The 22,252-nt window shown below is 56.4% G+C and overlaps 8 protein-coding genes across 8 annotated transcripts; 2 read left to right on the top strand and 6 right to left on the bottom strand.

The window, feature by feature from the left end:
• Positions 1–384: 384 nt before the first annotated feature.
• On the top strand, positions 385–2,240 carry IWZ02DRAFT_265396 (WD40-repeat-containing domain protein). The gene is made up of 4 exons (XM_066763407.1): positions 385–566; positions 631–692; positions 743–972; positions 1,021–2,240. Exons 1-4 carry the CDS (start codon positions 497–499, stop codon positions 2,099–2,101), a joined length of 1,443 nt encoding a protein of 480 aa, XP_066623367.1. The 5' UTR covers positions 385–496; the 3' UTR covers positions 2,102–2,240.
• Positions 2,241–2,840: 600 nt separating this feature from the next.
• Positions 2,841–3,962, bottom strand: IWZ02DRAFT_265422 (uncharacterized protein). Its single transcript, XM_066763410.1, has 2 exons — positions 3,630–3,962; positions 2,841–3,518 (listed from the first exon to the last, which is right to left on the bottom strand). The coding sequence occupies exons 1-2, from the start codon at positions 3,862–3,864 to the stop codon at positions 2,887–2,889; spliced, it is 867 nt and encodes a 288-aa protein (XP_066623366.1). The 5' UTR covers positions 3,865–3,962; the 3' UTR covers positions 2,841–2,886.
• Positions 3,963–5,311: 1,349 nt separating this feature from the next.
• Positions 5,312–6,767, bottom strand: IWZ02DRAFT_265419 (uncharacterized protein). Its single transcript, XM_066763409.1, has 2 exons — positions 6,350–6,767; positions 5,312–5,830 (listed from the first exon to the last, which is right to left on the bottom strand). Exons 1-2 carry the CDS (start codon positions 6,518–6,520, stop codon positions 5,465–5,467), a joined length of 537 nt encoding a protein of 178 aa, XP_066623365.1. The 5' UTR covers positions 6,521–6,767; the 3' UTR covers positions 5,312–5,464.
• On the bottom strand, positions 6,768–8,990 carry IWZ02DRAFT_265418 (aquaporin-like protein). Its single transcript, XM_066763408.1, has 3 exons — positions 8,073–8,990; positions 7,780–8,006; positions 6,768–7,693 (listed from the first exon to the last, which is right to left on the bottom strand). Exons 1-3 carry the CDS (start codon positions 8,848–8,850, stop codon positions 7,016–7,018), a joined length of 1,683 nt encoding a protein of 560 aa, XP_066623364.1. The 5' UTR covers positions 8,851–8,990; the 3' UTR covers positions 6,768–7,015.
• Positions 8,991–9,646: 656 nt separating this feature from the next.
• Positions 9,647–12,272, bottom strand: IWZ02DRAFT_377253 (uncharacterized protein; the record flags this gene model as incomplete). The annotated part of the gene is made up of 2 exons (XM_066764940.1): positions 9,647–12,053; positions 12,106–12,272. The coding sequence occupies 2 exons, from the start codon at positions 12,270–12,272 to the stop codon at positions 9,647–9,649; spliced, it is 2,574 nt and encodes an 857-aa protein (XP_066623363.1).
• Positions 12,273–12,688: 416 nt separating this feature from the next.
• Positions 12,689–14,091, top strand: IWZ02DRAFT_376807 (CTLH/CRA C-terminal to lish motif domain-containing protein; the record flags this gene model as incomplete). The annotated part of the gene is made up of 4 exons (XM_066764911.1): positions 12,689–12,809; positions 12,862–12,989; positions 13,044–13,823; positions 13,873–14,091. The coding sequence occupies 4 exons, from the start codon at positions 12,689–12,691 to the stop codon at positions 14,089–14,091; spliced, it is 1,248 nt and encodes a 415-aa protein (XP_066623362.1).
• A 634-nt stretch (positions 14,092–14,725) lies between these two features.
• On the bottom strand, positions 14,726–17,732 carry IWZ02DRAFT_265293 (uncharacterized protein). The gene has a single exon (XM_066763406.1). The coding sequence runs from the start codon at positions 17,344–17,346 to the stop codon at positions 14,977–14,979; it is 2,370 nt and encodes a 789-aa protein (XP_066623361.1). The 5' UTR covers positions 17,347–17,732; the 3' UTR covers positions 14,726–14,976.
• Positions 17,733–18,118: 386 nt separating this feature from the next.
• IWZ02DRAFT_433101 (uncharacterized protein) lies at positions 18,119–21,761 on the bottom strand (the record flags this gene model as incomplete). The annotated part of the gene is made up of 6 exons (XM_066766263.1): positions 18,119–20,275; positions 20,326–20,655; positions 20,700–20,965; positions 20,990–21,319; positions 21,370–21,461; positions 21,511–21,761. 6 exons carry the CDS (start codon positions 21,759–21,761, stop codon positions 18,119–18,121), a joined length of 3,426 nt encoding a protein of 1,141 aa, XP_066623360.1.
• Between the last annotated feature and the right edge of the window lie 491 nt (positions 21,762–22,252).

Raw genomic sequence — 22,252 nt, 5'->3', positions numbered from 1 at the left:
AAATGAGGGAATCGGCGTGGTATCGTAGGCGGAAGATGTCGCCGGGCGGGCGAGCGCAGATGGGGTTCGAGGCGCTGGGCGCGCTGGCCGCACGGCGGCGAAGGTAAGAGATGTGCGAACCTGCAGCGGTGGACGGGGCTGCCGACGCGATTCGAGCACGGGTGGAGCGTGTAGGGCGTGGCGATGTCGACAGGAGAGTGGACCGAGACTGCCGACAAGACGCTCGCGATGGAGAGGTGGTGGGTGGGTGGATGGAGGTAGGATGCAGAGGCGAATGTCCTACACGGAGAGAGTTGAGGTTCAAAGGGCGAACGTGCGCACGGGCCAACAACGCGTGCCGCCTTTTGTGTCCGGCCCGCTGCCTGCGTGTTGGGGTACGCTGCACGGCACCATCCATTGTCCATCCACCACCTTCTGGTCGCCATCTTTAAGACTCGGGGTCAACAATGCCACTTTTGACCGCGCGCACATCCCACATCGAGCGCTCGCCCTCGCCATGAATCTCCCTCTGATTGATCCTGCCGTACTCGCGCAGGACACGCCCGAGACGCCCGCAGGAAGGCTCCGTACGCACTCAGCCATGCTCTTGTTGCATGTATTGCCTTGCTGACTTTTGGCCCTATGATTCAGATAGCGGTCACTCGACATGCATGCGCTTCAATCACCGCGGTGACTACCTTGCCTCTGGAAGGGTATGCACTTTGGGACACCGCCGCCAAATCAACAACTCACAACGCGCTAGGGCGATGGAATAGTCGTCATATTCGATCTCGAGACCAACGGCGTTGCCCGCAAGCTCGCAGGCCATACGCGCCAGGTCCAGTCCCTCAGCTGGTCCGCCAACGATCGCTACCTGCTCAGCGCATCCCAGGACTGGAGATGCGTGCTATGGGACCTAAAAGATGGGAGGCGAATACGGACCGTGAGATTCGGCGCGCCAGTATTCATTGCGGAGCTTCACCCTCGTAACCAGTGAGGACCTCGACTTCCAATCCTCTGGTGCCACGACTAATTGTTCAGCTTGATGTTTGTCGCCGCAATTTTCGAAGACCAACCCGTGCTAGTCGACATGACGGACGAAACGATCCCAAGGAAACACATCCTTCCCTCTGCGCCAAGACGATCACAAGTGGAACGAGAGAACGCGACCGAGAAGCAAACCGCGCAAGACGCAAAACAGACGACCACCGTAACCGTCTTCACACGCAGCGGAGACTTGATACTATCAGGGACCAACAAAGGGTGGCTGAACATTATTCACACGAAGACCTGCGATGTACGGTACTCGACGCGCCTTTCCAATAGTCTTGTCATTTTTATTCGACTCACAGCGTCTGGCCGAGATATGGTCATCAATTGCGCCGACCGCATCATTCGGACACTCCATCTTCCCGATCTAACGGACCCGAAGCTGGACTTTGACAGTATGGCCTTGAACATTGAACACAAGTTCCAAGACGTGGTAAACAGGCTGTCGTGGAACCATGTCTGCTTCAGTGCCACGGGCGAATACGTGACGGCCTCGACGTACATGAATCACGACATTTACATTTGGGAGCGGGGCCAGGGCAGTTTGACAAAGATTCTGGAGGCAAGAGAAGAAATCGCAGTTGTGGAATGGCACCCGCACCGCCCCTTTCTTGCCGCCGGTGGCCTCGAATCTGGCCGCATCTACCTGTGGTCGATACAAATCCCCCAGCGCTGGTCAGCGCTCGCCCCGGACTTTGCAGAAGTCGAAGAAAACGTAGAGTACGTCGAGCGAGAAGACGAATTCGACATCCAGCCCCTGGAAGAACTACACAAGAGGCGGCTGGACCTCGAGGACGAGGACGTGGACGTCCTCACCATCGAAGCGGGGCGAGCCGAATTCGAGCCCGCAGAGTTCCAAATGCCCATCGTGCTGGACATAGGCCAGAGCGACTCGGAGGACGACGAGGTGCAAGTCGGCGCCGGGCAATACCGTCGGCGTAGCCCTGGAGCGGGCAAGGAATGGATGAATGGCGCCGAGCAGGCAGGCAGCGGAGACGAGAAGAAGACGGCTGCCAACGGGACGGGCAAGACGAGGGACTCGAGCGCGAGTAAAAAAAGACGGGCGGACTGATGCGCTGCCGTGCTCTGCTTTCTGTTGGCGTTTTGCGTGGGATTCATCACGTTGGGTTTAAATATCTGGTGGGTAGGCTTCGCATGATACCAAGAACATGAACGGCTAGCACTGTCAAGGACATGGTCAAAGTCGTTATTTGCATGATATGGTGAAAATACGACGTTTGATTACAAGTGATGGCTCCTGGCAACGCGGCTCCGTGTAGGGAGCATTCCTTCGCTACTCTAGTTGCGCCTAGGGAGCTGTCATCTGCCATGACAATTGCGTTTAGAAACTGTCATCCCAGTACTACAACTGTATCCGGGGGGGAAGTGTTGTTTCTTTCGATACCCACTGCGCGCTGTTTACACTCGACGTCTCTCCCAAGCCTTTGTGCTCCCGAGTCTAGGCTTGGAAACGCCGGGGAAAGTGGAAAGCTTTCATCGAGAACACGCTCGTGCTGTTTTGCTTGATCGATGCATCAAACTACACAACTTCGACTACGACAGACTTACACTGGTGCGTACCGTGACAGACTGTTCGTTCCAAACGGATGCGTGAGACGCAAGATGCCCCAAGGCCCGCTCAAGCCAGCCCCATAAAACGAAAGGTGTATCCCAAAGTGCCAACAACGCCAACTGCTAATGTTGAATCGAAGCCTCCCTCCCTCTCTCTGTGTGTCTGTCCATCCGTCCATCCCGCCAACGCATGACTGCCTGCCAAACCCTGCCAACAAAGAGAGGTGGTATCTATTCCCAAAGACCAAGAATTGACAAAAAGAAGAAACGAAGCAAAAAGATCTGCTACAACCCAACGGCAACAGCGCCAGCGACTAGTGCTCCGTACAGGGCCCAGCCGAACCAGCCGCCGACAACGGCGTTTCCGAGTGCGCGGCCGGCCGCCGAGTCGCTGCCGCCAGCGGCCGTGGTGCCGTTGGGCAAGACGCCATTGAGGATGAGGGTGTCGGAGCCGTTGACGCGCGCGACGTCGACGATGCTCTTGTTGAGGCCGGCGTAGCTGCCATTACCAATGATACTGTCAAAATAGGCCGGCGAGGTATTATCATCGCAGCCACACGTCGTATACTGCTGGCAGTAGCAAACGACGGGCAGCGACGTGTTGGTCGTCGAGTTGGCGTCGCTGCTGCGGTTGTGGAAGACGTAGGGCCGAGAGTATGCGTATTGGTATCCGCCCAGGCCGGACGCCCAACCCCACGCCAGCAGCGGGATGAAGGCGAGAGCCGTCAGCGGCAGCAGGAAGGGCACCAGGCCCAGCTTGCTGCGTGAGCCGGCGGCGAATGGCACTGCGGCGCCGCCGGCGTAGTATGCGCCTCCTCCGTATGCTGGTGCTCTTCCGGACCCGCTCCGCGTGCTACCGCCAGCGTTGGAGGTGCTGGATGTTCTGCCGGAGGAAGAGGAGCCTCCTGATGAGCGACCTGTGAAATGTTAACGAAAGACTCTTGCGACGCGTGCGATGCCAGTCTTGGGCTTGGAGGGTTGGGAAGAGTTTGCAGCGCGGAATCGCGCGCATCTCATTCAGCACGTACCTCCGCCGCCGCTGCTACTGCTGCTGCTGCCGCCTCCACCACGACCTCCACCTCCCTTGCGCTTCTCAAGCGCATTCTCGTGTACGATATCGGCTGCGCGCGGTCCCAGGACGTTGGATAGGGCGGATTCCTCGTTGCGCAAAGCGAGGGCGTCTGGGGATTGCGGTATCGAAGCGGCAGAGACGGTTGTGGCACTGGCAAGGGCCAAGACGCAGAAGTTGGTCAGGAACTTCATCTTTGGGTGGCGCCGGGGATGCTTGAAGGCGAATTGTTGAGATGTGGATCATGCGCCGATGGCAGTGGATGATATTACGGGTAAAGCACAGCGAGTTGTGTGAGGAGAAGCAGCTGAGCTAGAAAGCAGTCGTTGTAGCCGATTGCGGAGTTGTGAGACAGGACTGGTTTTAAGATGGAAATGGTGATGGTCTATGACGCTGTGCAAGGGGAAAAGCTGGAAGTGGTGATGGATGATGTCAAAGGCTGCTGGCTGTAGTGCTGGGAGGGGGGGCGAGCAGCATTTATGGCTGGTGGTACGAGGATTCCTTCCATCCAAGATGGCCGACAAAGACACAGAGCGAGCGAGCAGCGGTTGGTTGGGGCGCAGTTGCGAAGAATGAGATACTATTGGAAGGGCCACTTTGCCGCAAAGCCGCATCCTGTCGGCGATTTCTGGTGGGTCTGGGGTTTGTTTGTCTGGTGGGGGGCCACGGGAATCCAACTTCAACCTCACTCACACCGCTGCACTGACTTCTTCACTCAACTTTCAGCCCTGTCCCGTCCCTTGCCTTTTCCTCTTCAGCCTCACCGCTCATGCCTCCGAATTTCGGCTCGACACTTGAACATCAGTCCCTTTCTCACTCTCTCACGTCCACTGCGCCATGTAGCTGTGCACTAGCGCCTACCACATGACCACAAGCGAATTGCCCAACTCCACGCCGTCACTGTTGGCCTACCAGCTCACGTTGGCTGTTGGCCATTACTTTCATCTGATGATGATCTCAGGCAGACGAAAATTTCTGACTCCTACGCGGTCTCTAACTTGATGCCAACACCAATATCAGCGCGACATGCTTCTCCACTTCGTTCGTCCAGTGGCTGTCCCAAACAATGACCAGCGCATACAGCCAACACCAATCCCACATTCACATGGCCTTGGAACCTTTGACAGCACCGTCATCCCACGGCCACCAGCGACCGTTCACAGCCAGAGGGGCGGGCCCACGGAGCATCCATCACCCCTGCCGCGCCGCAGCACCATTGCCTCTGAAACCGCGTCCACAAAGCATACCCATAGACGCGAGTTCCCCCAATCTGCTCTACCCGTCAGCGTTCATGCCGCTGCCGCTGTTGGAGGAAAGCTCAAATGCAAGGAATCCAGGCACTCGTAGATTCTCTGGTACGGCCTTGGCTCCGTCTCCACCTCAAGCGCATGTGCGATCACCGGAGGAGCGGGCGAGGCATGACGTCTGTGTTGGAAGACAACCAACCCAAGAGTACCTAGGTAGTGGCGCCTACACGGTTGGTTGCTAGTCGACGTCGACCAGCAGGAAACCACAGAGGTACCTGCCGGTAGCAATGACAACAACCAACCTAACAGCGCGCACAGCATGCAGTCTACGCGGGCATTCTTGATCCATTGCATCCGCTTTCTAGAAGCAGGGAAACATTCCCACGGATTCCGACTCGCCGCTGGATGGTGATCAGCAAGCAACCAAGCAAGCAACCAAGCAAGCAACCAAGGAGGCGGAGCCCGCTGCGCTGGCGCAACCTTGCCCTCTTTGTCCACACCATTCAGCCTCCGAGCGCCGACCGTTTTTTGCCTTTCTTGGCCCTTGCTAATCTTTCCCCGGCCAGCCTTGCGCCCTGCCGCAGCCGCCGCCGCCGCCGCCGCCGCCGCCGCTGTGGACCCCACGAATGCCTGTCAGGAATCTTTTAAGGTTACCCTGCTTTGCATCTGCTCGGCTGACCACAGAGACGACCGATGATCTGCTCCAGCCTATACCACCACCGTACGTACTCCCATGGCGACAGTTGCGCCCAAGTGCATGATAGATGTAGATCAGCTCCTTGCCCTGCGCATGTTCGTTTCTGGAAACATGCCAATGCGCCGAAATCCTCTCCCTCCTGTTGGCGTTTCCAGCTTGAACTTGTCCAGCCAGCCACTTCCTTCCTTCCTCCTCCTCCTCCTCCTCCTCCTCCTCCTCCTCCTCCTCCTCAGAACTCGCTACGCTCGCCCGCAGCGCGAGACGTTACGGTGCCGCCGTAGCGCATGTAGGGAGTCGAGTCGTTTCGATACGAACGGCCTGGCTGGTGGCTTTGCATTCTGCGCTCGCTCGTAGGAACGGAATGCTGCTCGTCGGGAGAGAGGTCGGACGGGCCAGCGACGGCAGTCATCTTGCGCAACTGCGTTTGTGGGGGATCATGATGGGGGGGGGGGGGGGGGGGGGCGGTTGGAAGATAATGCGAGCGTTTAGGCTCAGGAAATAATAGCAGCGGGTCGCACGCGGATGTGCGGTCAAGGTGGCTGGTCCTTTCGTTTGATGGTCGTTGGTTACACGTAAAAGTGCATACAAGGAAGCTTAATTCTTCACCGTCAACGCTTATTTTGATGCCGCTGGCCCATGAATCGGGTCGAGAGCGCAGGAGAGAATCACGACTTTTCTGGGTGGTTGTTGTATTGTACATGGATGGAATTGGAATGCTGATTACCGTCTATGTACCTCCTCCTCCTCCTCCTCCTCCTCCTCCTCCTCAAGCTGCCAGAAGTACTCAAGCAGCTTAAAACGTAGACATAAAGATGAAAACCTTTCACGAATAAATCGCAGGAGCGCAGAGGAGCTACACACCGCAAAAATTATGCTGCTTTGAAGAGAATACAAGCCACCGATCATACACACTCAACGCAAGACAATGGTTCCGCGATAACTGAACAGCGCAGACTGACTGACAGACCGTGTCTAAAACGCCTTGCCCACCGACCCGCGATTCGGCCCCTGAATCCCCTCCTGCTGCTGCTGCTGCTGCGGCTTCTCAACGCCCTTAGCATCCACCTCAACCACCTCGTAAGTCTGGACCTTTGCACTATTTCTGCTCTCCCGCTTCGAATCCCGCTGCTGTCCGGCGCGTGCTGAAGCTCTTCTCCTCGCCCGTAAACCACCACCACCTTCACGGTCCTCCTCAGCCGTCTCATACCCCTCCTCGAAAACCTCATTCTCGGGCGACGGATTCATTCCACCTTCGCGACCGCCGCGCTGCTGCTGCTGCTGCCGCAGCTCGACGACCTCGGCGCTGCCGTGCACCGCTAACTCGCTGTCAAAGTCGATATCCCCTGCCTCCCTCTCGCCCTGATTGCCGCCTCCGCGTCGCCCCAGCACGCGCGCCGCGAGTCATTCAGGGTATTTGGTAGTAAACTGCTGCTCGCTGGTGACGGTGGGCGCGGTGCCAGCCATGGTACCGGCGTCGCGGCCGCTTCCACCACCCTTGAGCGAGTCGAAGCGCTGGCGCACGCGCATGCTGCCCATGCTGCGCTTCTCCTTGAGCAGGTCTGCTGTCTCCTTGGCCTCGTCGTCGTATGCGGCGTCCTGGCCCGGATTCGCCGTCTCGTACTCAAGCATCTTAAGGAAGGTGAAGAAGAGGTAGGCTAACAGGGCACCGAGCGCCGGACCGACCCAGTAAATCCAGTGCTCCGAGTCGAATTTCCCGTTGACGACGCAGGGTCCGAAGCTGCGGGCTGGGTTCACGCTACTGCCTGTGTAGTATACGGTGGCCAAGTGGATGGTGAAGAGAGCCAGACCAATGCCAACGGGAGCGACATAGGTGGCCTTGTGCTTTTCTTTGGCCAGCATAAAGACGGTGAAGACGAGGAGAGACGTCCCGACTGCTTCGATGAAGACGCCCCGTGCCGTCGACGTGTTGGAAGCGAGTGTTGTGCGCACGTTGAAGTCTCCCGGATACAAGACGGACACCATGAACGCAGCGAAGATGCCGCCGAGCAACTGTGCAACAGCGACAAGAATCCCGCGCGTTACTGTTAGCGCGCGAACAAGCACCATGCCAAGTGTTATCTGTCAAGTCGAGCGTGAGCAATTTGTCCCAACCATCTTACAGCATCCATGAAAGCTTGGAGGTCCGAAATAATGGGGAAACGTACGGCAGGGTTGAATAGACTACCCGAGATGCGATAAAAGATCCATGCGTTAACTAGCAATGAAAAGCCAAATACGAATGCAATGTAAATGTACACTGCAGGGTTGAAAGCTATCGGGTCGCCCGTGGTCGGATCCTTAGGATTTGCAAGGCTGGCTGTTGTAGCCCCGGCAAAGGCGAAGAAAAGAAACAAAAAGGTGCCGATGAACTCGCCTAAGCAGGCTACGAAATCTGCGGCAGAGTGGTCAGCATGTGCGTAAGAAACTTCACGTTGATCGTAACGATGGTGAGACTTGCGATTCTTGGCTGACGAGTTCATCCACCACATCATGGGCAGGCGCATCATGTCGTCTGGCGGCCCCCTTCCGCCCCCGTCTGCTCGATAGGGGTCGTCGTCTTCAGAATAGATTCGCGCTGTGATGGGCCGAGAAGGTGGAGGTCCGTCACCCATGCGCGTCCTGTCCGCAAGGCTACCGCCGCGGTACATCAGTGGCCCACTGCGCGACTCCTTGAGCGTGGCATACGACCGTGACCCTGCGCGGCGCAGCGGCACTTCGTCGTCGTACTCAACGTATGGTCGACTACTGAACTCGCCCAGGTAGTACTCGTCATTCAAACGCCGCCGACTTGCAGCCGTATTGCGCCAGGATCTGCTATCCACAGCGCGTCCTTCGCCGACTGTTCCCCAACGTTGAACTGCTGAAGGCGGTTGCCGTGGTCCTTGGTTGAAAACGTCGGAGGCAGTTTCCACGTCGGGGATTTGAGTATCTCGGATTGTTGGTCCTGCTGTAGGGAACTGCTGCTCTGCGCTTGTCCGTGCAGGTGGTGACCCTAAGGGTTCTGACGTCTCTGGATCTGTTGATGGTCGCTTGATGATACGGCCATCTGCTGTTCGTTCGCCGTAGTAAATTGGAAGCTGCGGTGGTTGATCCGATGCCATGATTACCGATCGGGAACATTTATGATTCTGCCATGGTAAAGTCGAAGAGGTAGGCAGGCAATCATATTTGACTTGTTCAAGGCTTGGCTCACGTAACAACCGGATTGATGTTGCCAGGACGTACTTGGTAGCCATTTCGTACGCTTCCCTGTCTAGTCAGCCGTGTTGCTGGACGTTCTAGCCGCCTTTTCGGCAGGAAATTTCATCTCGATCATGTTTATGAGGCGCGGTTCGCTACGATCGTATCCCGAAACTGATGAAGCGTCCGCCGCAAGGGGCTGGGACGTGCAGAAATCAGCAGGGTCGTAGGGATAATGCCAGTTGCCGCTGAGCCGCCAACGGGGACATGCCGTTCGAATCAATTCCAAGGACCAGCCGAACTAGAGGCGCGGCACTCCAGGTCGTTATACGCAGCTTAGGGCCGTTGAGGTGGTGAGGAACAGGCGAGGCTAGCCTGGATTGACGAAATTCTCACGCGCTGGTCCGTCACGCCCTTGTTTGATGGCGGACCCTCCGCCCCCGCTGGTTGGCCGGGTGTTTCCTTGGCGGTACTTAGGTGTTGAATTGTAAAGTTGAGTATTTCATCATTGGCAGACGTCAATCCAGATCCAAGAGTGGCTTGTGTTCGTGCCCCAGACAAGTTGCATGCCATGTGAAAAGTCTGGCCGTTGTTCTTTATGGTAAATTGGAAGGGTGCAATTGCGCCTGACAGTTTCAAAATCGACAGCTTTCGACCTATGCAGCGTCAGTAAAATCTTGGCCACTTGATCAAATCCGAAGACGGCACACCTAGACAATGGCTGATTCTTGCCGACAGACCGGCTTTGATGGCTGAAGTGGGTACAAACAGAGTTCACTCCCTGCTGGATCTTGGAGCTTTGTCGGTCACCGCCTGCAGTGTCTCACGAGGTCGACGGAGGAACCAACCACCTCACTTTTCCGCAGCCGGTGTGCTCTGCCCAACGAGTGTCCTGCAGATCCACTTCAGCCAGCCTTCTTTTGTCTTGCACTGGTTCTCGAGCATTTGCACCATGTCCTCGACAACAAGCACCTGCCTCTCGAATTCAGTGACTGCATCCCCAACGTCCTCTACCTTGCCTCGCAAAGCGTTCATCTCGTACTCCAACTTGGCTCCTAATGTCTCAATTTCTTTGATCTGTTCTTGAAGGCCTTCCCGCTCTTGCGTTATCAATGCTTTCGCATCCTTGTTCAATCTCTGGTACTCCTCTAGTCTCGGATAGTAGATCTCCTCGAGCTCTTGTTGGTCACGCTCGGCCATGACATTGTGCTCTTGAACATGGTTGATACGCTCATCGACCCAGGATTTTACAACGTTCCCTATTTGCGCAAGCTGCTCGCCGTTGTGACATGCCTCTTCCGAAATCAGCTGCTCATGAATAAGTTGCTTCTTCGGGTCAGGCATGGCAAGCGTGTCTTCCAGCTCATCGAGTATAATGCTTCTCCAACGGAACAGGCTCTCTTCGGCAATGCTTAAAGATAGATGACGCGGCCACCGCTGGTCGCCATGGCGTTCATACTCGCGATGCGTGACAAAGTTGGAAAGACTGTTGGTTCGATGCAGCAATCTACCAGGATCATATCGACGATTGTCCTCGAACAGCTCGTCCAAATCAATGCCGCGATAGAATGAGCCAACGATCGAGTTTTCGACCGTCTCAGCACGAGATAGAACCAAGTTTTCGTTGACGAGTGGGGCGTCTAGCTCTGGCTGTTCGTCGCCGGCCGGTAGGTCCTCTTTGCTGTGAAAAAGACTTGGCTGAGATTCTAGAGGGGTTTGAGAGAGAACGCGCGCAAACTGCGGCATAGGCTTTGTTGGTTTTTCGGCAGTGACATCCTCTGACGTGCTAGGCAGGTCGAGAGACTCTCGAGGGGTCGACTCGGACGGTGTTTGACCGTCTACCTGACTTGCCTGCCGCAGAATAACCTCACTGTGTTCCCGCGCGAGATAGGGGAAATTATCGTTGTCCACCCTCGAGTGCTTGTGCTGGTGACCTCGTCGCCCCACCACATCCTTTATTCGTCCTCCGATTCCACTTCGAGCATCGCCCAATTTGCCAGTTGCTCTTTTTATGCGTGACTCTCTATCATCCGCCCCGTGTTTGTCGACCAACGTCGCCATCTCACGTTTCTTCAACGCGCCAGCATCAGAATCTGCCTCCTTTTGCTCCTGGTCATCCTCAGTCGCGAGGCTCTGTTTTGGATCTTCATCTGGCAGCCTGCTGAACATGTTCACATGATGCTTGCGAGGTTTTCCAAGCCAGAGCCATTTGGCACGCTCGCCGTAGACAAGTTGGGCAAATCTTTCAATATCCACGGTCTCGATTTCCGCAATTCCTGCCTTGTCTCGCCCAGTCACGATGTCCATGACCATTTCGCCACCTTTTCCACTGAGTTCTGCAACGGTCGACTTGACTGCGCGCGGTACTGTCCAGCCTTCGCCGCTAGCAGTCTTTGCCGTCGCGCGATGGAGGTGGCTGAGTGTTTTGCGGTCGAGTCTTCGCGTCTTGGGGATCCTTTGCGCTTTTTGGAAGTAGGCGATGCCGCGCTTCGTATTTTCGACGTCGAAGACGTCTTTGGAAACCGGCGCACCCCAAGCATTGAGGCGATTCCGCGCGCCCATGAGTGTTCCAAGCAATGCGGCAACAGTCGTCGGCCCGAGTATTCCATCATGCGGCTCGATGCTGTAGTATTCGTTGCCTATTCCTACCCACCAGTCGTTTATGGCCTTTTCGGTAACGTCGCATAGTAGTCCATCTGCGTACTCTGGCTCGAGTTTGCCAAACAGAACCAGAGCTACTTGGCAAAGCTTGACTAGCTCAATCACTGCGCCAGCCAGGGGTATTTTCTCACTGATTCTGTAAAGCTGGTAAAACTTGGTCTCCGTGGCTCCGCTAGGGGGCGCCAGAGTGATTCCAACGCGACCCGAGCAGCCCAACCTCTTCAAGTTTTCATTTACAAAGAAAGATTCTCGATTTCTGCGGATGTCTCCATCTGGGACTGGTATGACGGTCAACGACGAGGGGAACGCGCTGAGGTTTGTGATCATCAAGGTTCCAAACGGGGTGTCCTGTGGCCGAGCATGAAATTGGTTCAACGCTTTGAAGTATATGCGAAGTCGGAGGGACCACTTGGTCTCGTCTGTCGGGACGCTCAGGACTGCAGCAATAACCTTGTGGGACGGGTCACCTGTGAAGGTGGTGATGACGAAGGTCGGGTGTGACCTGTCGCAGGCCCACTGTTCGACAATGTAGCACTCATAGCCTTCGAGCCGTCGGCGGCGGTCGAGAACAACGGTAGACGGATCTTCTTCGAGGTATCTGGAGGCTTTGGTAAGAGTCCGGGGCTGGGCTAGTGTTGCAAGCTCCTTACCGAAAGGCGACGCTGTCGGTGACGACAAAGCGCTGGTGGCCGGCACGACCTTGCCCCTTGGTCGAGGGGTCAGATGTGCTTGCGTCGGACGTCTTTTCCAGGGAGACATGGCTGTCTCTCGATGGTACAGGGTCGAGGTCCGGGTCCGCGGGGGGATTTCTGGCCATGGCCATGGCCATGCGGACAGGGTGGATGTTTAGGGAGGGAGTGTAGTTGGGCAGAGCAGAAGGGCGAGACTGGCACTGGGTCCATGATGTGGATGTCGCGGCATGTAGCAGACCAACAGGTCAGCCTTGCGCAAGACCTAACGACGTGACGGGGTCAGTTGCTGCATCCATCCAATCGTGCGGCGTCTCCCGTCCCGCGCGCTTCCCGCCGCCCGCCCGCCCGATCCCCGCGGCCTCCCAAACCGACGTCAGTCCCGCCTGGTGGTCACAAGCTCACACCTCCGTCGACCGCACACCTTGGGCGCTGAGCATGGCAACCGCTAGCCCCATTGCTGCCACAATTCATTTCGAACCATCTCTTCGACCTTGATCACTATCCTCCTGTCTGCACTGCCGACGCCGCCACTCCCGCCGTCATGGACTCGCTCAAGGCCGAGCACGACAAGCTCGAGAAGAAGGGCAACCTTAGCAAGAGCATCAACGATGTGCAAAAGACCATCGACTTGCTCGCCAAGACGAGAGCTGCCATTGCTGCTGGTAAAGCACTCGCGCCCTTGTCCTCGGTCGTGTCAAGCTGACGCATACCCAGATCCAGCGTCGGCGCAAATGCAACTGGCCAAGCTGCAGACGCCAGCCAAGCAGTCTTTTGATAAGATCAACGAAGATCTCAAGGAGGTCCATCAGGCACTTGGAAGATATGGCAAAGCTCTCGATAAGGTGCGTGCCGCGCGATTTGATTGCTCTGGCGCACACTGACTGACATGCCCTCAGAAATTCAAAGACAAGCCTCTCCCCGCCGCTGAGAATGACGCCCTATCCTCGCACCCGTCTCTCGTGAACCGCGCGATCGCGATGCACCTCCTCCGCGAAGGCCAATTTGGCGTGGCATCCACCTTTATCGAAGAGGCAAAGACACACCCTCCGCATCCAGAACCGACGGCCGGCACCCCGAAACCCCACGACAGCGAACAATGGGAAAAGGCATTTACCGGTGGATCAATGGATAGCGGAGCGCTCCAGCAGCAATTTGCGGACATGTATCACATATTGCATGAGTTGAAGCAACAACAAAACTTGACGCCCGCGATCGCGTGGAGCAGACAGCATAGCGCTCAGCTCGAGGCACGCGGCAGCAACCTCGAATTCGAGCTCTGCAGGCTACAGTATGTGTGTCTTTTCATGGGTCACGACCACGACGGATCCATCACATCGCCAGAGGAGGGTCCCCTGAGGGCTTGGGCGTACGCTAGGAGTGAATTTGGAGCCTTCCAAAACCGATACGCCAAAGAGATCCAGCAGCTCATCGGCGCCATGGCATTTTGGCAAAACATGGTGGATTCGCCCTACAAACGTACATTTTACAACGAAAATGCCTTTGAAGAGGTCGCCAGCTCTTTCACAAGGGAATTCTGCTCCCTTCTTGGCCTCTCTGCCGACTCGCCTCTGTACATCGCTGCTACTGCAGGTGCAATAGCTCTGCCTACCTTGCTCAAGTTGCAGACCATTATGAAGGAGAAGCGGACAGAGTGGACGACACAGAACGAGCTTCCCGTAAACCTTCTCCCCCACAATTCTACCTCAAGCATGCTGATTCGTCTAGGTCGAAATACCGCTCCCACCCTCATACCAATTCCACTCGATCTTCGTGTGCCCCGTCTCCAAGGAGCAGGGCACGGACCAGAATCCGCCCATGATGATGCCGTGCGGGCACGTCATCGCCAAAGAGTCTCTGGACCGCATCAGCAAGGGCGCGCGCTTCAAGTGTCCTTACTGTCCTGGCGAGAGTCATCCGCGGGACGCAAAGGAGGTGCTTCTATGAGATGCTCTCTCTCTCTTTTTACTAGATCTTTTGGCATGTCTCTTTGGAAAGGTTTTCTTCTCGCTCTTCCTTCATCTGCTTCCTTACCCTTTATGCATGCATGGCGTTTCGGGCGCAGCAGGACCTCGGACTGGAGGGGGGCTGTCTTATTTCGCGTGCTGGCGTTCTTAATTTGGATCAGATGATGGTAGTGGTGGGATCGTAACTATTGCTCGTCTGCATGCAGTCTTTTGGGCCGCATAGAATGCCACATTTTTAATGAACACTCTTGGAGCGAAGCTGGGCGAATGCGACATCCGGACGGGAGAACGTAGTGGATTCGGTGGTCTGTAAGATGTATTCTCTCTGCTTTCACCACTCCAAGACTGTGAGTTCTCTCCCATTTCGGCTGTCGATGCGGTCAAGTTCTGGCTGACATGTTACTTTGTTCTTGTGGCTTTCAAAGTTTGCATGAGTAGGATTCTGATCCCATTATCCTACGCCATCATCAATTCCATCTGCGTTTGCTTGCTCGTCTTCCTGCAGAATGACCAGAATACCTGGAGGTCCACGGTATGTATACAATGGTACTAGGGATCATCCCAACACCGATCTTTCGAAGCGCACAAGTGCTTCTCATACCAACCTCAACAAGCCCTCTCACGCTTTTGTCCAGCATGTGGGAGGCCTCCTACTCCTACACGTCCCAGCATTCACGGTCACTGACGGGTCAAAGATGGTAGCACTGCTTTCTATTCTACACCAGGCTACCAGAAACCAGAACCAGAACCAGAACCAGAAACCGAACCGACCGGGTATAAAACTCCCCCTTCCCCTCCCCCTCCCTCTCCCACCTCATCTCCCACCCCAACTCCTCATCCCCACCACTCCTCCTTCCCTCTCCCCCTAGACCTGGTCAAAACCCAGGCCGGGCAGAAAACCGCCCATCTTCTCCTCCTCCTCCTTCTTCCTCTCCTCCTCCTTCTTCCTCTCCTCCTCCTCCTCCTCCTCCTCCTCCTCTCCACCCCGACGCAGCTCCCGTGGCAGCTGACGTCCGTTCCAGACGGAGCGGTCGAACGCGCCGAAGCACGCGCCGCTCCTGCCTCGAACGAACGTCTCCTTCTTGCGGCCCGGGGCAGCGGCCGCCGACGACAACGACGAAGCAGGCTTGTTTGCCTCCGAAGAGGACTTTGTGGTGGTGGTGGCGGCCGGGGAGCGCGGCGCCCACAGACGGCGCGACACGTGCTCGGCCGGCAGCTTGGGGCCACCGTGCGCCGAGTACGTGTCGGCGAGGAAGTGCTGGTCTGCGGGACCAGCGGCCGGGGGAGAACGAGCGGCGGCCGCGGCGGCGGTGGCGGCGGGAGCCTCCATGCCAAAGCCCAGGCCGGGGCCGGGGATGGCGGGGGCGGAGACGGAGGCCGCGGCGGGAACGAAACCGGCGGCCAGCTGCTGCTGCTGCTGCTGCTCCGCCAGCAGCGCGCGGTACCTGTCGTACAGGTCCTGGATTTGCTGGGGGCCGGGGGCCCGGAAGCCAAAGCGGCCGAAGAGCTCCTCGTCCGTGAAGGACATCAGCTCGCGCTGGCTGATGTCGACCTTGCCGGTCGCGACGTCGGCAAGGGTGAGCTGCTGCATCGACGAAGCGATGCTGGTCTCGCTGCTCTTGTTGCGCTTGTGTCGCTGCTGCTGTTCGGTCATCCTCATGGGGAGGCTGCCGAATGTCTGCTGCTGCTGGCTCATGGCAGCGGACTGCTCCTTGCTGCGGCACACGCGGCCCTCGAAGTCCTGGGCCTCCTTCTGCAGCGTCTCGAGGCGCTCGACAAGCGCCTTGCGGAACATGGGCCACGTCTCGTTGGTAGCGGGCACGTCGGGCGCGAGGGAAATGGTCCTGTGCTTGGTAGACGTGGCGGTTGACATGTTGTTGATTGGGGTGTACGTGGCCGAGGACATGGCAGTCATGCTAGGGGCGCTGGGCGGCGAGGCAAAGTCTGGGTGAGGACCAAAGGAGGGCTGGGTCTGCCGCGGACCGGAGTTGTAACTGCCGCTGGTCTGGCGAGAGTGGACCTGGCTCGCGTGGACATTGGGAGCAGTCGACTGCATGAACGGAGTCGCTTCAGCCTGCCTGCGCTCTTCTTCTTCAGCGCGTTCACGGGCGCGTTCACGAGCCACCATGCCGCGGGCCCAGGCGTACTTGTCCATGGACTCGTCAGAAGCCGTAGAGGCGGCATCGTTGATTGCAGGCGGCGCGGCGGCAGGACCAGAGGGTGGGTTGGTGGGATTGTTGGCGCTGTTGAAAGCCATGTTGTTGCGAGCGTGGAAGTTTTGCTGGCTCATGGTTTCGAAGACGTGAGTGTCGAAGACGTGGTTGATGTAGCGTAGGTCTTGGTGAGAGAAGTAGCCGCCGTAGAGCTGACTGTAAGTGTGGGCTTCTGCGGTCGGAAAGAGTGAAGGTGTTGGAAGCACGGTATGATTGGAGTAGGATTGGGGAACGGGGTAGTGCTGTAGCTGGCCCGCGTTGAAGGCCTGGTTGAGGTTGGCGGGTTGATTCAGAGAGCGCTGAAAGCCCTGCTGGTAGTCGTGGTCGACAGACGTGAGAGGTTGGTGGTTCTGCTGAGCAGCTTGATTGTGCGGTTGTCTATGACGACGCCGATTTCTCTGTCTTGCAGGTTGGGTCGGGGCGTTGTCGAATGGATCGTCCTGGGGCTGCTGGTCGCGAGGTTCAGCTTGATCGATTTTCTCGACAGTGACCTGAGGCTGCTGATGGTTAGGCTCAGGTTGAGTGTCGTTCTTGGGAGTCGGCTGACGCTGCTGGCCTTGAGTAGCTGTTGTGTCGTGCTCGACGGCAGTGAGGTGACGTTGTAGGGGCGAGCAAGGCTGAATGCGCTCTTGACGGTCGGGCGAGGTAGGCTGAACGCGCTCTTGACGTCCGGGCGAGGTGAGCTGGTCGTGATCTTGACCCCGACGCTCAGGCGTGGCTACGGGCGAGCTTGAAGGGGGACGCTGGTGCTGATCGTCGTGACTCTCGGCAGCAGGTTGCCGCTCGTTGTCAACAGCGACGTCTTGGTTGGTCGAAGCCTCTTGCGACGGCTGCTCCTTGGGCGGCGTCTCGACCGCGGTGTAGTCGAAGGGTTGGTACCTAAGACCGCGACCGGCTTTGGCACCGCGACGTCTTGGGGTTGGGCTCGCAGGCTCTGGAGAGCTGGGGCTCTGCGCGTCAGGGTTAGAATTGGCGATATAATCCGCATATGATATTTTGCGGGGGGTTGAGAGTGGCGCCATCGTAAGCAACGCTTGAGGTTGTGCGGATGACGAGGGACGGAAGATTTTTGCAGCGAGGACTTACTTTATGTGGGCGGCAGGGCGACTAAGCGTGAGGGCGACTCAGCGTGGTGTTGCTCGGCGTGAGGTTGTCGAGGGCGATGAGCTTGAAGTAAACGAACGCCGAGAGTGGTGTTGAGGTGGAGGCGGTGATGATTTGAGAGGCTCTAACACCAAGACGCGATATAAAAACAAGCGAGAATAAAGATCTTAAGACGCTAACGCTTTTGGGCACAGGCAGTAGAGCAGAGCGCCTGCCCTGACTGCGCAGCTGTCTTCCCGGTGTTGAGGGTAAATCGGGACTCAAAGAGGGAGCATTCGACCGTCCGTCGAACCCATGGAATGTACCCATTGCTTCCAGCAAACAGGTGGGAGGAGGTGTAAGAAACAAATAGGAAATCCACCTCAATCTAGTTCATTCATCGTCTCTTGTCATCGACTGACAGTCTCAAAGACACTTAAAAAGGAATGGAAGAGAATGGTATCTATTCTGTGTGCAACATGGGCCATCTCATGGGCTCATTGATTCAACAATCTGGCCTGCCCGAGCTATGAACACCAAATGAAAACGTGCTATACTACTGAAGCTGGAAGTTTCGCCAGGATGCGCTTGCTCAAGTTTGGCGAAAGACTGGTTTGCAGGGAGAACCATCTGGAAGAAAAGGCTGGCCGTTGAGTTTTGAACAAAGCGCCGTGCAGAAAACATCTAACTCAAAAGAAGAAACTACCTACTCTACCATGCCAATTTGGCCACGGTGCCACGAGGCCACTTTCTCGCGGTCCACTTTCTTGCCTCGTCTAGCAACAGCAGACCTGTACCGAACGCCATGGGCAGGAACCAGTACTCAACCGGCACTGTCGTGCTGGCAATGACGTTCTGTACGCTCTTGGGATACAAGAAGATGAAAGCGACGACAAGGGAAAAGAGAATGGCGGGGAAGAGGAGGTAGTTGTTGGTCTCCTTGTTGCCGAAAGGCGGATGCTGAATGACGGACAGGCGGCGTGTACGCACGGCCATCAAGTTGAACCACTGCATGACGACGAGGTTGACGAAATATATTGATGATGCCGTGTTGAGAATTGCAGTGTGGCGTTCTTCAGTGATATATGAAGGCACGTTGCCGAAGCCAAACCACAAATCCGAAAAGGGAATTCCTTGGCGTTGGGCATACCAGTAGCCCATGGCAAATGAAGAGACGCACTGGATCATGCCAATGACACCATAGGCGTGAAGTACGAGCTTCCAGTCGACGAGACGGTCCTTGCGCGGGTTCCGGGGCTTCTGGAGAAGCACATCGGCCTCGGGCTTCTCATAGGCGATGGCGGTAGCAGCTGCGCAATCAGTGAAGCAGCAAATGATGATCATGAGAAAGCTGGACAGAATCTGGGGCAAGCCAAAGCAGACGTTGGTCATGACGGGCCAAAACTCTGAGAAACTGCCGGCGGGGAGAAGGTAGCAGATGGACTTCTTGAGGTTGTCGAAGACGACGCGACCATACTTGACGGCCTCGACGACTGCCGAAAACGACTCGAGGAGGACCATGTCTGCAGCTTCAATGGCAATGTCGGAGCCGCCGCCCATGGCAATGCCAATGTCTGCCTGCTTGAGCGACGGCGCGTCGTTGACACCGTCCCCAGTCATACCAACCGTTTCGTGGCGTGCTTGCAATTCGAGCACAATTTTGAGCTTTTGCTCGGGCGTGGTACGGGCAAAGACGATTTCGTCGTACTTGCAGAGGGCATCCCATTGCGTGTCAGTGAGAGTGTTCATGTCGGCTCCAGAGATGACAATAGAGCGAACTCCAGAGTAGCTGTCACTGCTGTTGCTGGGATGGACCAAGGCAGACTTGCCTTCCGGGATGGGGAATTCTTTGGATGGGTTTGTTGGGAGTGCAGAAACGTCGTGGACCTCTTCCGGTGGGTTGGTAATGATTCCACAGTCGGCGGCAATGGCGGCGGCTGTCAGCTGAAAGTCGCCAGTGACCATGAACAGGCGGATACCAGCGGCCCGCAGAGTACGAACAACCTCGGGGATCTCGTCGCGGGGAGGATCGACAATGGCGACAAGGCCGACGAGAACAAGATCACTCTTGCTCTGCTCCATGACTGCGTCTTCAAACTCCTTGGATTCGACAGTCATGTCGGCGACTTGCTTGGACATGGTTTTTTGGGCAACCAGGATGACGCGCTTGCCTTGTCTCGACCAGATATTTTTGGCATCTTCCAAGAACTTGACGTCTTCCTGCCTCATGGGCTCGCTGTGGCCATCGTAGTCAAGGTAGTGAGAGCAGCGCGGCATCAAGATATCGGGGGCACCCTTGATCATCATGACCAAGTCCTCGGGCTTTGCGCTTTCCTCGTCAAACTGGGCATCTCCAGTGATCTCGAAGACGTCGCGCCGAGCCATTTGGATCATGAATTTGTTTTTGCTGTTGAAGGCAACGCGGTAGACGTTGCGCCACTTTTGACGGCTCTCCTGAACAGGGACTAGACCTTCAGAGAAACGAAGAACGGCCGTGTCGGTGGCATCACCGTTAATCTTGCGTCCGATCAGTGGCTTGTCCATAGTGGAAGCATCAAATTCTCCGGCGTTGCACACGGCGCCAACCGTAGCCAAGTGCCTGCAGCCGAGCGAGGGCTCCTGAATGTTGACCGCGACGCGAGAGAGTTGAACCTTGCCAGCAGCTTCAGTAGCAGACAGAGCATCGCGACCGACGAGGCAGTCTGTGACGCGCATTTGGTTCTTTGTCAAGGTGCCCGTCTTGTCAGAGCAAATGACACTGACTGCTCCAAGAGTTTCGACTGTCTTGAGAGATTTGCAGAGAACCGCATTTTTCCTCATGATGTTGGCAGTGATGGTCAAGCTGGCAGTGACGGCGATTGGAAGACCCTATTTAGGTTAGCACGTGGACAACGAAATGGCCTGTACATCATACACACCTCTGGGATGAAAGCGACAGCGACACTGACGCAGTCGACAATGAGTACGGGGACGCTAATCCAATCTGGGTGCTTGTGTCGAAGCCAGCCAGCCCACACAGAAATGACAATGACGACCATGGTCACCATGATGGCAACAATGACGGCGACAAAGTAGTATATCTCTCTCTCGAGAGTTGTCAGACCGCTCTTGGGAGTGCTCGTCAGTTTCGCAAGACGGCCAAACACAGAGCGATCTCCGGTTCCAATGACGATGCCAACACAGGATCCAGAGACACAGTGAGTGCCGGCGAGGCCAATGTTGCAAGATTCGAGGAAGTTTTCGTCAGTCTACAAAGTTAGCAGCGCACTGAAATGTCCAGGATGCAACTGACCATATCCACTGTGCCGCGGAGAGGGACAGTCTCGCCAGTGAGAATCGAGCGATCGAATCGGACGTCAGGAGAGCACTCGACAAGGCGGACGTCTGCAGGGAGCTTATCGCCCATCTTGAGGTACAAGACATCTCCAGGAACAATGTCGGTACCGGCAAAATGTTGCTTCGTGCCCTCGCGCAGGAGCATGCAATCCTCGGGCAACATGTTTTTGATAGAGGACATGACGCGGGAGCTGGACCAGTCTGTGGCGCGTGAGCTTTGGACTATAGATCATTCAAGAGGCTGACCTTGATAAAAGTTGAAGCCTGCTTGAACAAAAAATACTATAGTGAGCACAATGGCCAGGGCCAGATTGGCAACTGCTGGTGGATCGCCGAGCGGCTTCCAGGCAATGAAGACCAGTATAGAGGCACCCAGGAGGATGAGGCCGAAACCTCCAAAAAAGTATGAAAGCAGCTTGCGGAACCATCGCGAGGGAGGGGGAGAAGGCTGATTGGGACCGTATTCTTTGAGTTTTCTTGCGGCGGCGCTGGTGGTCAAACCTTGGGTCAATGAGGTAGAGAGACGCAGGGAGAGCTCGTTGGGAGAAATTTTGTGCCAGTCGACAGTGGCATAGTCTGAATGGTCAGTTGATGTTTTGGAGGTAAATAATCTCGTGACGTCTTACCAAAAGCATCCTCCTCCTTTGGCCTTTTCTTGTTCTTGACCTTGACAGCCTCGGGAACTTCTCTGGACTGGCTCTGCTCAACGTTGAAGGAACTGAACGAGATTAGCAAATTTTCAAAAGATGGAGGTTTGGTGGGCGCACAGAGTGCGGAAGTGAATGGGCAAAGCGACACCGGGGTCGATTTCACGGCGGCCCATGGAACGCATTGTGCGACCTGAATTTGTCGAGTCCATTGAGCCTCGTCGGTGGATTGTCCGACGGCGACCAGCCTCGACATCCTCGGCATAGCGGATTGTGCGACTTGGAGCTCTTTCAATTTCCAGGTCATCCTGGGGAGGGACAAGGTTAGACTGGGACTTTTCGTGCATGTCTGCCGGATTTGGGTCGGCCATGGCGGCAAGGTGTAGGAGCACGCTCCTGGGGATGAGACGGCGGAGAGTGAAGGAACTCGAGCAGAAAAAGATCAAGACAAAAGAGGGTGGGCGACTCGTAGGGGAAACGAGATGATAAAGAGCAGAAGCCGACGTCAGCAGCTAGCGGGCGGATGGTACCGTGGTTGCGGCATTTTTGGGAGTAGGCGTGAAGGGTCAAGGGAGGCAGTGGCTGTGTAGAGGAGACATGGACAAAGATGTGGCGTCTTTTCTGTATGCGATGGAAAGGCCATGATCGAGGCGGCGGTGTGTGAGTGCGAACAGGGCCAGTCCAGTCCAGTCCAGTCCAGTCCAGTCAGTGCAGGCAGAGAGAGGGCATGTTGGCTGAGGCATTTTCGTCTGGCAGGTCAGCCCTGTGTGGATGCCGCCGAACCGTCAACCAGCAGCCCAGCAGGGCAGAACAGGGCAGCCAGACGCCCATCTCGTTGTTGGCTACTCTAGCAGCAGTTCTG

Source organism: Phyllosticta citriasiana (genome assembly GCF_038021145.1).
Source record: "Phyllosticta citriasiana strain CBS 120426 chromosome Unknown IWZ02scaffold_6, whole genome shotgun sequence".
NCBI classification, from domain to species: Eukaryota; Fungi; Ascomycota; class Dothideomycetes; order Botryosphaeriales; family Phyllostictaceae; genus Phyllosticta; species Phyllosticta citriasiana.
Note: the sequence above shows the minus strand (reverse complement) of the source record. Positions and strands in the feature narration are given on the sequence as shown.